The sequence below is a fragment of the Stegodyphus dumicola genome, chromosome 2, assembly GCF_044657685.1.
Source record: "Stegodyphus dumicola isolate Sdum_Otavi_A_Nest chromosome 2, ASM4465768v1".
Lineage (NCBI taxonomy): Eukaryota > Metazoa > Arthropoda > Arachnida > Araneae > Eresidae > Stegodyphus > Stegodyphus dumicola.
The window spans coordinates 149,614,065-149,629,918 of NC_140769.1; the positions used below are offsets into that span (position 1 = coordinate 149,614,065).

Genomic DNA, 15,854 nt, shown 5'->3' on the forward strand with positions numbered 1-15,854 from the left:
CATGTTACAAATGGGGTAAACCACAAAAAATCAACCATTCAGCCAGCGCGTTTGCCTGGGTTTGAAGCCAAGTTAGGTCGAACTACCAGTATTAAGTGGTTTTAAACACTGGACCACTGCTGGGGGCTTTGTGGGTCAGAGAAAGAATTGTTAACTATTTATACACCCATTTACCAATTCTAGTAATCTTATTACCAGTTTTTATTTTTAATGCCGATTACTTTATGCTATTTGACATTTCGCTCCTAAGAAAGTTTCACTTCTGCAAATACCTCGGATTTACTTTTTACAATGAGTGTTTCAAAACAATTGCGCAACTAAATTTTTGATCGATTGTTCTCAGATCTGGGGTATATTAGTTGTCAACAAAGATACGTTTTCAGACAGACAATTTTGATCACAGGATAGGAAATTAAAGTGCTGCTTTGATGTCTAAATTAAATGTTTTCAATTTATGATATTTTTATAAAGCAATTTTTAAATGAAATAAATAAAAAACAGGTTTTGTTTTATTTTTTGATTTTCTGTACCGATATAGGCATTTCAATTCTTTAATCAAATGTGATGGAGCGCGCATTTACCAAAATATCTGGTTGTAATGAAAGTTTTCCGCTTAAAAACGTTTTTAAGTTAGAAAACAAAATAAAATAATAATTTAAAAACATGAAAGCAGTACCTTTAGTGCGGGAAGTAATCACTGCCCAAATCTATGATTTTCTGCGAACTTTTTTTTTTCTTTTTTCCCAAAGCCCTTTTTTTTTTTTTTTTTTCTCTCCCTTTGAGAACATACAGACTCCCCGTGCACCACATATGTACAACACGGGGCTTACAGAAGTAAGTTAACTAAAACATTAAAGGTTACATGTGTAAATAAACATTAAAAATTACATGCATAAATAAAGCGAACAAAAGCAGAGAACAGCAGTCTGGACTTCACGAAAACGAGATAAGTTCACTGGCCAAGTCACTCCGAACATTTTCAAATCGTTCTGTAAGCATAATCTAGGGCCATCAAATGTAGGGCACGAGAAAATCAAATGTTCCACATCCTGAGGAACTCTTTTTGAACATTCACATAAATTGTTTGATCGTAGATACCGTGACCAGATAAAAACTGAGACACTTTAAAATTTAACGAGAGGAAAGACTCGGAATTCAGTCTATCGTAAATAGAAGGAAGGAACTTTTTGGTGACTTCAGCATTACAAGATGAAATGTATTCCTCATTCCACATAGCTAAAAGCTTTTTATAATGAAAGGACTTCCAATAACTCTTTGGAATGCTAATGTTGATATCAATGGGTAAATTTAAGGCATCTTTAGCTAAGAAATCAGCTCTTTCATTTCCGTAGAAACCATGATGAGCACGCACATAAGCAAAACAGATATCAATACCTTCAATTCTAAGTGAGCTAACAGTTACTAGGGTTTCGATAACTCATTTATCGCAGCTGGTAATACTGTTCAAAAGTTGAAGAGAAGAAAGAGAATCAGAACAAATAAGGTACTTTGAGGATGTTGTCCCATGATCCTGGATCCATTTGACGGCAAGATAAATGCACAAAAGTTCTGCTTGAAAAACTGTGCATTCATTCCGTATACGGTGTCTAAGAAAACAAACCTCGGAATGGCCTTCAAAAAGAACAAATGCAAGACCAACCTTGTTCATTTTGCTGCCATCTGTAAAGCAAACCATATGAAAACTTATTTCAGCAGTCTCTTTATAATCGCAGAAATTTATGGGTTCTAAAGTAGCGAGATGAGGAAGCTCAGTGAAGGGGACAATTCCATTAATACAGTTTTCCGAAGCATGAGTTGCCAATGACTCAAAAATATTATTCTTATATGCAATTTTAAAATCAATAGGCGGAACTCCTGCAAGAACAAAAGTAGCCTCATAGCTTAAGGTTCTATAACCACTAATAATACGAAGAAGAATTCTACGTTGAATCTTTCTTAAATTTCTTTTGTTAACCTTCTTGGCAAGAACATATCTCCAAGCACGACAGCCGTACGAAATGAAAGGTACAATACACTGCTTATACATGAGTTTCTTAACATCGTAGCTTACTCCAAAAGTATTTTTGGCAATTCGGTGAAAGCCATTAATAATTTTTTCACATTTAGCAGAAAGGAATTCAATGTGCTTTTTCCATGTTAGCTTTTGGTCAAGAATGACACCAAGATACTTAACATTTTCAACAAATTCCAACGGAGAATTATCGAGCATCAAAGGAGCAATATTTTGTTCATCAAACGTACTGGGAACAAGCATAGCTTTACTTTTTGAAGGATTGAAAGTGAGTTTATGAGAAATTGCCCAAGTAGAGACAAAATCTAGAATTTTTTTGTGCTCTCAAAAGAATGTTATTCAAAATCCTTCCTTGGAAAATTAATAGCAAGTCGTCTGCAAACGCAATTTTTAAACAACCGTCGAGATGACTTAAAAGATCATTTATGATTATGTTCCAAAGAGTAGTTCCGGATACAGAGCCTTGAGGACAGCCTTTTTCTAGAGAATAAACCTTAGCTTCGTTCCCAAGCTGAAGCTCAGCGGTCCTCTCGTTCAAGAAGCTTTTAAGAAGGTTATAGATATTATGTGGTATACCAGCATCTTTTAAAATTTTTAAGATAGATGGCCACCAAGCATTATCAAAAGCTCCTTTGAAATCCAGGAAAATAAGAAGTGTAGTATACTTCATTTTCTTTACACATTGCAAGATATTACAAAGGCGAATAATGGCGTCTTCAGCGGACTTCCGAGGAGTAAATACGAACTGAGAATCATTATAAAAGCATTTTTGTCTCAAATACCAATTTATTCTGTTAATGAAGAGAGTTTCAAGACATTTTCCCAAAGTAGGCAAAAGACTAATGCATCTAATATTATCAAGATAAGGGTATCTAGTATCTAAAGTTTTAGAAATCAAAACAACCCGAGCCCTCTTCCATTGTGCTGGAAAAACTGCTAATTGTAAACAAAGGTTGAAAAGTCTGTGTAGAAATGTGCTATCCACCGCATGAATTCCCAAAGCCTTTGGGCCCAGAAACTTCGTAGCCGCGAGTCCACAAACGGATCAAACTCATTTTGGACGTTTTGTGCAGAATGGAATACCTTGACGGAACATTACCTTTTTACGCCGGAACTCAGTTCGACGTTTCTCCTTGATAGCAGTGTCAACACGGACTAGCGTCTCGCTATACACCTCACTGTCCAGGGTTTTATCTTTTTCCAGATATTCTTTGTGGATAAAACAACAGCAATCCGACCAGATACAAGGCATGATCTTTTTGTTAGTCAAATTGCGCATTGTGACGCTACCGCTGGCTCACCGGGCGCAGACCAACCTCCTTTTTGGCCTGTGTTGTTGAAGTAAATCCACTTTTCATCACAAGTGACAAGCGGGTCCAGAATTCTGTCCTTCCGTTGATATTCGAGGAGATTAGTGCAGGTCCGAACACATCAGTTCTAATTTGCTTGAGCCAGCTCATGGGGCACCCAGGGATTGAACTTGTGCGGCAAGTTTATGCGACGCGTAGCGCGACATATGGATATAGCACTAACGTCTAATTCCAAACACGCTTTCGAGTAATTGCATACTGAACTTGTTCCTAGAGTTCTCGCAGGCGGGCCTCCTCAACATTAGTAGGCCGGCCAGAGCATTCTGTTTCTTGAATGTCATGGTAATTGTTTTTGAACTTTCGGTACCAAATCTTCACAGTGTCATACGATAACATTAGTACCTAAAGCTGTACACATGATTTGGTGACATTCTGTAGCTGACTTTTTGCAACAGAACTGGAAGTAAATGATGGTTCTAACCTGGTAGCGTGATAGTTCTATTTGAGACACAATGTACTTAATGATGACGATATTTAACAAATTTCACAACGCAGTGTTCTAAAGCAATTCTCTTTCTTTCAAATGTTAAAAGTCGTTTGACAAATTATTATTAAACACGCCAACGCGAACTGTTTGCACAGACAGTATTTGCGGTAGCGGGAAACTTTCATTAAAACTCGATATAAATAAATCGCCTGTTGGACATATTTGTGCCCTGCTGAAGAAAAATGAGCTATAATTTTTAAAATGCATCCAAATTTACGAGACGCCTTATATGTTAGAAACTTCAAGTATGCTTATCTTTGACGGCAAGTAAATAGCATTAAAACTCAATGCTATTTTGAATAACTTTGATCTCATGTCACTTTTTTTATGGGATTAATCCATAAGAAACGAGTCAGCGAGAAAACTCGGATACTTGTTTATTACAGAGTCATTCAAAAGTAAAGTTTCACATATTTGTATGAAAAGAACCTTGGAACCCAAACTGTCATATAAAAGCCTACTTTACTTTTTCATTTCTTAAACCATGGGTCGATAATTGACCATTCAGCAGTTTAGTTATTCATTCTCTAGAGTTTTAAACTTTCCACTAACCTCTATTTCTCAGAGATCTTGCAACATCACGCTTCACATTTTACTTCCATGTATGAAGTAAAGGATGTACTGTAACAGCTTAAAATTTCAACGGAATCAGATTTCTACGGAAATACTCATTTTATACGTTACCAAATTCATTGCGATTACTTTTCGATGATGTCACGGACAGAATAAATAGCTATTTATTCTAAAAAGGGTCTTTAGTAAAGTACACAGAGTGGCTCAAATAATTGAAAATACACCTTAATTTTACCTGATAAATCCAATTTTCTATATAAATAATGCAGAACCAAGAACTTTTTTTTTTTCACAAAACAATTGATTTAATGTAAGTAAAAATAAAGAATATTCAACATATAAATCTTAAAATGCAACATTTCAGAAGCATTTTAAAGAAACATATGCAGATCTTTGCCTCAAAAACTGAGAATACACCAATGAAAGATATGTTTAAATACCACTACACTTTTTCTACGTGGCTTCTATTTTAATCTAATGTTGCATAATCTTATCTTACACCTTTTCGCTTTTGTGATGAAGTTTGTTATATTTGTTATATGAAGCTACACTTTTAAGGACCAATAGAAAATGGCTCCTCGAAGAGAAACCAACATTGAAGGAAAGAAATTCATACTAAGGTTATGTAAAAAAGAAAATTCCTATAGTAAAATAGCTGAAATTGTTGTTGTAAGCCACACGTGTGTATAGAAAATCATTTAACAATTTAAAAGTATTGAATTGTTTGATAATGAAAGTCGAAGAGGAGGGAAAGGCATTCTGAGTGATGTCTCCAAAAAGGAAAATTTTGAAAGATATCCAGATTGATCCTAAAGTAAGTGCAGTCAAACTTGCTGAAGAAACTTCCCAAATCATCGGCAGAATTGCTGAAACTGTGCGAAATGTAATTAGACAAGCTGGATGTAAAATTAGAGTTGCTAGAAAGAAACTTCCATTAATCAAACTTGCAAGATCAGAAGTTTTGGAGTTTGCAAAAACTCATTAATTGCAAATGGATAAATTTTGGAAGGAAGTTATAACACTACGGAAAATGTTGAATTTACTGATGAAAGCAAATTCAACATTTTCCGTAGTGACGTCTATCGCAAATTCTGGAGAAAGCCCAGCGCTTTGGATCCAAAAAATTTACGTCCTACAGTTAAACATGGTGGTGGCTCCGTCATGGTTTGGGCTTTTAGGGCTTCAACTGGGGTAGGAAATTTAGTTCTTATTATAAATCATATGGTTTAGTTGGATATACTCCACAATAAACTAAAAAAGTTAGGTTCAGATGAAAACTTCCTATTACAGCACGACAATGACCCCAAACACACGGCACATAACATCAAAATGTGATGTCTTTTTCATTGTAAACAGCAGTTACATACACCACCACAGTCCTTAGACATAAATGCCACAGAAAATCTGTGGGCAACACTCGAAGCAGCGATCCAAGAACACAAAATCAAAAACAAAGAGCATTTAAAATAAGTGTTGCAAAAAGAATGGGATAAAATATCTTCAGATATGACCAAAACGTTGGTCGAAACGGTACTATGACGCTTGGAAAAGATCATAACAGCCAAAAGACATGTAACAAAATATTGACACTTTCTTTGCATGTAAGATATCACAAAAAATTTCATTGGTATATTCTTAATTGAGGCAAACATCTGCATATATTTATTTAAAAGGATTCCGAGTGTTTTCATTTTAGAATTTTTGGCTCATTGCTCTTTATTTTTACTTTAAATTAAACGATTTGTTATGTGTAAAAATATGTTTTCTTGCCTTGGTAATGTGGTTATTATATTGAAAGTTAGGCTTATCAAGTAAAAGTAAGGTGTATTCTCAATTGCTTGCGCCATTGTATTAACTCGCATTAACTCAAAAACGATTTATATGTAGAACATTCAAATTTTGCATATGGGGCTGCTATGACATCTAGTCGTGCACTTTTTTTTAATTACAATTGACAATACTGAAGTAAAGTAACCCATCCCCCTTTTTATTCTAAAAGTCCCTAACCGGCTTTAATTTTCACAATCATTGGTAGTTAACACATAATTCCGATCACAGAAGTTTTAAATTACGAAAAAATATTCATATTCTGGCAGTTTCAAAATAGAAAAAATTAATTTTGAATAAATAACAAAATATGACTTTTAATGTCCTCTTCCGTGGAGAATTTTGAGGGAAATTTTATAACTCGCTATGAAATATAAATACGAGAAACTTGACTCCCCTACGACAAAAATTCACAGGGATATTTAATTTCAGCTTTTGCAATTTTTTATGTCATTTTCAACTTGCCTTGAGGAATCGGTGAATAAAGTTAGAATAATTCGAGGAAGTAAGTTTAAATGACGTGCAGCAAAAAGTTGATATTATATAAATAGGTGTACAAGGAAATTATATGGCGCCCACACCACATATGTTTTAGCAATTTAAATGGTTTTCAAAATTTAATTTACACATGAAGTGTAATTAAAATAAAAATTACTCTTTATTAGAAACACCTACGATCTAAAATCTGTACACTGACTACCAATAAGTATTTGGACACCTATGCAAATGACGATATCTGCGGTCCTGAGGTAAGTCACGGATTCCGCCGGTATGTATCGTGTAGGAAACAGCATCGGCTTTAGTCGCATGCAAGATGCCTCGCAGTTCGGAGCTCTCCGATTTCGAGAAAGGTATAATTATCGGGTATCACAAATATGGCCGATCCTTAAGGGACATATCGAGCGATCTGAAGTACCCAAAATCGACCTATGTGATTAAGAAGTGGAAAGTGAGGGGTGATTGTCGGAATGTGCCTCGAATCGGCAGACCAACGAAACTGGGAGATAGAGACCGACGAGTGCTCTTCAGAGAAATTCGGAAGAACCGCACTCAACCGATGGCCCTCATCCGCGAGAAGTTTCAACAGGCATCCGGGAGTATTGTTTCAATGAATACCATCCGTAAAGAAGCACATCTGCTTGGGTTTCATGGTCGTGCTGCTGCCCATAAGCCTTTGATCACAAAGTCCAACCGCGCTGCTCGGTTAATGTGGTGCAAAGCACATCGAAATTGGACTGTAAGATCAGTGGAAACGTGTTCTTTGGAATGACGAATCAAGGTTCACCCTTTACCGTTCGGATGGAAGGGTCTGGGTCTGGCGTCTACCTGGAGAACGTCTCCTGACAGAATGCATTGGGCCAACAGTCAAGTTCGGCAGAGGTGGAATTATGGTCTGGGGGTGTTTCTCCTGGTATGGGCTGGGACCCTTGGTCCCCATTCATGGTAAGCTCAACTCCGATGCCTTCTGCACTATTTTGGATGACAATGTGCTTCCTACGTTGTGGCAGTTTTACGGGTTGGACCCCTGTTACTTTCAGGACGACAATGCCAGTTGTCATGTTTCGACGTTAACCAAGGCTTGGTATGGTGCCAATGGAGTTCATCGAATGGACTGGCCTGCCCAGAGTCCAGACCTGAACCCTATCGAGAACCTCTGGGACGAGTTGCATCGCCGAATTCAGGGGTGCACTACCAGTGCAAAATCGGTGAAGGAATTCTATGTCTTCTCCAAGCCGAGTGGAAAAAAATACCACTAGCTGTCATACAAAAGTATGCCCCGGAGTATGCCCCGGAGTGTCCACGCTGTAATTACCTCTCGTGGAAGATCTACCAACTATTGATTTTGAATAAAGTTAGTTTTTCTTTTCTATCACAGGTGTCCAAATACTTATTGGTAGTCAGTGTAGAAGAAAATAACATACAAATCAGCACATCCAGTATAGTTACATGGTACATGCTCCACTCTATCCGATTCGAATTCATCTAATATCACTGGGTCAAAGTACCTGCAAAAGAAAGAAACAGAGTTATGAACAGAATTTTACCGATAAAAGATTGAATTTTACGGAAATGAAAATCTCAAAGAATTCATATTTTTTAATGTCTCATCAGAGGTTTATTTTTATTAAGTTTTTTATGCTTTCTTTGAGCCCTCAAATTTCCGATCTTTGATTGAATTCACTTGTGTTAAGCAACTTTCTTTCCTTTTAAACTTTACTAAAGAGACTATCCGCACATTTTTTAGAAGACTTTGCTTTGCTGTAAAAAATAGATAAAACATAAAATTAAAAAAGTAAAAAAATCTGAAAGGTTTCAGATTTTAAATTATGTCCAAAGGGGGTTTTATAACGTTTCGTGTGTTACCTTTATTTATTAAATATCATGTTCTTGCACTTAAACCATAAAATTCAGTTCAATAGCAGTGAAAAATAGTTTTAAAATGAGCCTATCTTTAGAATTTCCGATACAGAGACTCGCGCGCTGGAGATAAAAAATGTCCCCCCCCCCGTAGAGTGTTGCCATTGCTCGGTTTGAAATCTGAGTTTGTTAATCAAAAATTCATTAATGTTTCACAAAATATGCAATCGATCATAAAACAAATTCCAAATTTCAAATTTGGGCCTTCCGCATGCCCATATTCGTAGGAAGATAACGTCATTGAAAATTCGATGGCTCTAAGTACCGTTGTTTTATCACAATGCGAAAAATATACATTTATGCAGATTTTTCATTATTTAATTTCTTCAAATATAATGCAGGACTCTAACATTTGGTGGCAACAGTTTGAAAAGTGAAACTGACATTTATAGTGATTCAACGCAAAATCGCAAAACGAAAACAATAGTCCTTCAGGAACAAAGCCCCTTTGGACTGATAATAATAAACAAATTCTTCAGGTGGAAAACTTATCGAAATACGTATCCAAAGAAAAAAATGGAGTGTTTTGAATGTTGCAAAAGTAAAATTCTAATGTTAAAAGAAAAATCCGTCAAGTCAACGGATAGTTCCAAAATCATTAAAATACTCAAAGTCAGCTATAAATAAAGCGATTAATGCTGATGTGAATCTTAAAAAGAAAAAAAAAATCTTTTTGTGCACCTTTTTCTTCACGACATATCGCCGAACGCAGAACACGCTGCAAAATTCTTTGTGAGAAACATTTATCCGGACCAAAAGAGGAAAAATGTTGTCACAAGAGACAAATCTTGAATGTATTTAAATGATTTTAATAAAAATGATCCATTTATTAACGTCAAAGAGAAGAAAAACATCTTAAAACATGGTTCAAGGAATCTAAAAAAGTTTTTCTAAGGAATTTATGATTGTTGATGGTTTTTCATATAACGGCAAAGTAAAGATAGCGAGAGTGTAGAAAAATGCTAAGATCAACTCTATATTATCAAAAACATTTTACATCCAATTTTCAAATATGAAATATCTTCTCTTTACACACATCCATCAATAGAACTGCATCAAGACAAAGCAAGCGGCAATATGTCCAAATCGACTGTTAAGTTCCTGGAAAAAATGAAAACAGAAACGGGTATCAAGGCCATACCCTTTCACTCATATCCTTACTAAATCTGCTGTTCTATCACCAATATATTGTATATCACCAATGCATTTTTAATGCTTTAGGACTTTTAAAAAGCGGATTGTAGAAAAGTCGACTTACAACCTTCTCAAACTTTGGAAGGCTGTTGGAGAGCAATGGGATAAAATAAATCTTCTGATACTATATAAGGCTTTATTGTCTCAGAAATTACGGTGTATAAAGATGGTGAAGAATAAGAGTTATTAAACGGAACATTTAAAATAAACATTTAGGTAAAATATTTCTGTAATTGCAGTGAAAGTCATCTAAAAAATCCGCGAACAGTCTCTGTAGTGGCAATTAAAAACGCCCGATTATGACATTCAAAATCCTTATTAATTGGCTTCAAACTTTTCTAAAAAATGTGCCAACAACCTCTATACTGAATATTACTTTCTTTAGACTTTCGCTACATAAAATTCAAAAACAAATTCACAAAATGTTTAAAAGCAGTGTACACCGTCTGTCCAAAAACGTTTCGAAACTGGATTCATTCAAAACTAGAAAAAACAACCTAGGATTAAGCTTTTAATTTTTCAGGTGTTCTACATAGTCTTCTTCCACTTGAATATAAGGCATAGAATGTTCATACAACTATACGAAACTGTCTGAAAAATCCTTGTTTGGGATGATATTCAGCTTACGTGCCACTGTTGCTTGAATGTCAATTACGTGGTCATAGCGTTGACCCTTCACGAGAAGTTTAATTTTGGAGAACAAAAAAGGTTACTCGGCCCCAAATCGGTATGGAGTATGGTGGATGGTTAAGATCTGACGCACCCTTTTTCGCTAGAAAATATCCCGCTCACTGAGTTGGGATGCGTTATCATGCAGCAAAAAATTCACTTTTTCCCCATCGTTCCGGACAAACCCTTTGAATCCTCTTTCTCGGGCAACCGATCCGTGATACTTGGAAATTGCATGTCCAGTTACGATCATATGCCGGGAAGAAAATCTAATTTCGAACTATTCGGACAAATAGTGTATGTTTAGAGTGCCCGATACAGTGTTAAAACGCGTCATTAATACTTCATCAGACTTTTTTTAATTTATCGTGCTGATGTTAAGCTTTCTTACTAAGATGATCTGCAGAATTTTTATTGCCTTTTTATTAGCAGCTCGAAGGAGCTATTTGTCTCCAATCTCGGTTTTCGTCGAATCACCTTTTTGTATCACTTTTGATTTCCATATCACTTTTCAAATAAAGAGATGCCACGACGTCGATTAACAGAATAGGAAAACCTTTCATCACGTGGAAAACGACTAAGAATGCGTCATAACAACAAATAAAATGGCAACAATGAAGAATATCGGTCTAAAAACCAAACGACACAGAAAATAAACAATATGTCCACTATCAGAAGAAGAGCTGCCATCGCGGGAAAGTGAGCACTTTTGGGCGACGTTAAAATCTGAACTATTTCAATTTTTAATATTTCATTCTATTTTTAGAACTTTTGTTTTATTTATTATAATTTCTTTTTAATTTTTACTAAACATCACTTTCTTCGCACCTACGTCGCATAAAATTCAACAGAAAAAAAAAAGTTTAAAAACAGCATATCCTTTAAAATTCTCGATAGTGTGTTATGTGCTGCCATAATTCTATTTTTTATTCTCTATGTTATTGCTTTAAAAATAATACATGGCGATAACAGTTGATGGCAATATTTGAAAACAGACTTATAGCACCTTTATTTTTAAAAAATGTTATAGAGATTATGAATGTACAGAATACATAATAACCCAAAATGGTTTAGACTACGAAAACCAAAACATTACTGAAATGAATTAGTTAATGCCAGCCTGATACTGTGGCTAGGCACAAATATCACGGGCATTATGAATGAAATGTTTTTTCCAACTCACAACAAAAGTCTTAAATTTTTTAACTCAGTTTTTCTACAAAATACACAACGGCTAAAAACGCTTCCGTACGCAGCTATGATAGTAAATAAAAATTTAACTTGCCATACAAAATCCTTTACGAAGAAACTGAAAACTAGCAAATGCGGTCAACTCAATTGCATATATTGGTTAGGATTATTAAGAAAAAAATATCGATGTAACAAAATAATAAATTAAAAAAATCAATGAGAATGAAAAAGCTTCCTTATGGTATTTACAAAGTTTATGAAAGATCTTTTACATCTTATAATTAATGGCCAATAGGCCCTTCTTTGGTATTGACTACATCTCCCAAACGTTGTGAAATGACTTCCCCGAGCTTTTCTGTTGCTTCAGGAAAAATGTTTCTCTACATATCCCATTACTTCAACCTTGTTCTTAAGGCGCAATACACTCATGTCCATAAATTAAGGATAATGCAAAATCAGGCAAAGGAAGAGTAAGAAGCGAAACAAATTTGACTTATTTGTAAAGCTTATTTATTAAACAAAAGGTAAAGAGCAAAAAAGATGCTATATGTTTGATATTATTAAAAAATTAGCCATTTTTTTCCCTGTAGCAAATTACAAAAAAAAAAAATCTATTTACAAAAAACAATATTACATGGTTGATATGATTGTTAATACATTGTATGTCTCCCAGACGATGCAATACAGTCCGTACAACGCCTAGGCATGCCGAGTATCAAATTATCGATCTGATCTTGAGCGATATCACACCACTCAAAAGCAATGCTCTCCGAAGTTCTGGTAGACATGTAGGAGGAGGTTGACGGGCTGCAACTCGTCGGCCAAGCATGTCCCACACATCCATAAACAAAAATTTTGCGCCCATGGCGCCCCGAAACAAACGTACATGTTGTTCCAGAAATGACGTCCCGATAGATTTGGCTTGTCATGGTTCCAATTTGAACATGCAGGTCAGTTCTGGAACCCAGAATAATTCCACCCCAAACGAGCATTCCTGCACAACCGTAACGGTGTCGTTCAGTGATGTTTTCTTGGTGGTAACGGGTACCTGGAGTTCTCCATATGAAAGTCCGGCGAGAATCAGACTGCAAGCTAAACCTGGACTCGTCGGAAAACATCACACAAGCCCACTGTTGCGGTGTCCACAATGCATGCTTTCTATTCCAGGCTAACCGCAGGCGACAGTGAGTTGCAGTAAGTGGAACACATCTGACAGGTCTACGAGCATAGAGACCAATCTGCCCTACGTGTCTGTAGACGGTCTGCCTTGAAATTGTCGTACCAGTGGCTTAAGAAAGCTGACGAGTCACGTCTGAGGCTGTGCTCCGCCTGTTTCTTTTGGCAGTAACTGCCAAATACCGGTCCTCATTCGGAGTTGTAACTCTAGGGCGACCTGTGCTGTAACGTCTACTCACATTACCATCATCTTGGAATCGTTGCCAAAGCTTGGAGATGACACTCTGGGCAATTCCAAGTTCGTCTGATACTTCCAGTTGGGTACGTCCGCATTCCAGACGGCCGATAATTCTACCATGTAAAAAATCATCCAAATGCGTCCTTTGTGTCGTAACTATTCGGTTATTGCACTGAAATGCTTATAAAGCGCCTGCGAATACTTTTATTTCTTTGCCTGTATTCCTTATATATCACTCTCTTATACTCTCGTCATTGTGATGTACCATCGGTGTCATCTGCTTACTTCCTGAAATTTGCATATGATTCTTGAAGATGCGTGTAGTGATTTTACAGGTGATATATTTTTTTGAGAGTTCGATTTCCGCGCGACTCCGAATTATCCTTAATTTATGGACATGAGTGTATTTTTAGTTCACTACCGATTTTTTTTACCGTAAATGTTCGATGGGGTTTAAATCGGGAGATAGAGGTGGGGGGATAAGCCGCCGTTTGACATGATATAGGCACCATTCTTGACAAATCTTGAATATGTATTTAGAATCACTGTCCTCTTGAAAAGAAAATTCCAAGGGACATTTTTTCCGTACCGGTTAAGACATTGCTTTAGTATGCCTTAATACGCATACCTATCAACATTTCGTTGTATTAAAATGTAAATTGCCTGCACTAGTAGCACTGCTCTATGGATATTATGGATATTGATCATCTGACTCATTGATATTAAATTTTGATCCATCACTAAAACCGATGGATTCCCCAAAAAGATACAGATTTTTGTTACTAAATCTAATCTGCTCCCTTTACAAATTCGATGAGGTTTTCTGTTACAGAGACTTTCATAAAAGCCTTCTTACGGGTTGCCCGTTCAACGTATCTTGCCTTTTCAATGACATTTCTCACAGTTTAATTTCAGTGCTGTAATCAGTATTTAAATCAACTCTAACTTGAGGTACACTGCGGAAATAACTTCCGTTCTATTGGGCTGATTGACGAAATTCAACTTGCGTTTTTTATGTCTCGAAAGTGCGACTTACTATATGTATTATATTTATATATAGCATTGTTCTAATTGTGAGAGAGTTTAGAGATGCGAACTGTAAGTAGGATTTTGACACAAAATATTTTTTTTTTTTTTTTTTTTTTCTGAAATGACATGCCGTTTTTTCATATTTCGATTCTACGTCTCAAATTACCCCAAACTACCATGTTTTGTAAAAATCACACGAGTAGTGTTAAAAAAATTAGCTCTAAAATTTTCAGCTTCTCAATGTTAATTGAGTTTGGTATATATTTATAAATCTCTCTTTTTTATTAAACTTATTTGATTCTTCCTTTCACGTTCACTCCAAATAAAATTCGTATTTTTAGATAAATTTTATAAATTTTTAAAAAACATTTTGAATTATAAGCTATAAAATTTTTACCATCTTAAAGCAGACATATTTCTAAGCATGTCTGCAAAAAATTACAGTTCCGAAGATATACGTGAATTTATATATTGGCGCGTTTCAAAATTTGGCATATTTGTTGAAAGCGATGAAACATCAAATGTGGCTTAGACACTTTACTAAGATTATTTGAAAGTAGGAACGATGTGACTTTTTTCTCGCCCATGCACAATATGAAAAAGTAGGAACGTGGTGCCTTTTTCCCGCTCCGGCATAATGGAAGGGAAAGGAAAATTGGTTGCCATATATTAAGAAGTTCGCCAAGTGAATAATTCTTGGCACAAACTGAAAAATTGCGCCAAGGTAAATTTTTGAATTTCTCCGTAAATTTGCACCAAATTTTACAAAATTTAATATCTACGCATAATTTGAGTCGTAGAATAGAAATATGGAACAAAATTGGTATGTTATTATTTCAGAAAAAGTCCGGTTTTGTGGGAAAATAGCTATATTATTAGAACAATGTTATATATAAATCTAATATACATATATTCCAAGTCGCGCTTTCGAGATATGAAAGACAATTTGAATTTTGTCAATCAGCCCAGTAGAACGGGAGATATAGAACTGTCCCCCCCTTTATTTTGTGGATTATCTTTAATCTTACGAGTGTATACGAGCCAGTTTTCCTTAGAAAGTCCTCCACGAAGGCATTCCTCCCCTTAGGCAGATAGCCCTTGTGTGCTTCCCGATAATTAAATAAACCAAACTTTAATCTTACGCACGCTATTTCTTTTATGCAAAGGGCTTAGTTTCGGAGATGTTCCATATTAATTTCTATCTTTGAAAGTTGGATTTATTTGTTTGTATTGCAATTTCTATCGCAAAATCTAACAAGGTTATCTGCTGCAAACCAATGGTTGAAGCAAAAGATTAAAAAGTGTATTAATAACTACGTGCGTGCAGATCCAATATAATTTAGGCTGGTTAAAAATGATTACAGTTTATGATGAAGATACAGTTTACGCACAGATCACAGTTTAATCAGTTTACACAGATTTATAATCTGTTTACGCAGAACCGATTACAGTTTACGATAAAAGCCAATATCTTAATTGGAATAATTTGTGATGAGGTATTTTTTTTCCGTTTAAGTTTTCTAAATCTAATTTGAAACAATTAAAATGCTTGGTACTTTTCCGTTTCGCCGGCGCAAATCTCGCCAAACAGACTTTGTTGGCGACAGCATACAGTATACACACAAAAAAATTTTAACAAATGTTAGTTCT

At 35.6% G+C, this 15,854-nt stretch overlaps 1 protein-coding gene across 1 annotated transcript in view; it reads right to left on the bottom strand.

Annotated features, from left to right (window-relative positions):
- Positions 1 to 15,854, bottom strand: part of LOC118189120 (uncharacterized) — a 46,960-nt gene that overhangs the window by 19,119 nt on the left and 11,987 nt on the right. Inside the window, exon 2 of the mRNA XM_035359662.2 lies at positions 8,212 to 8,295. Coding sequence (XP_035215553.1) covers positions 8,212 to 8,295 — 84 coding nt within the window. The remainder of the gene's footprint in view (positions 1 to 8,211; positions 8,296 to 15,854) is intronic.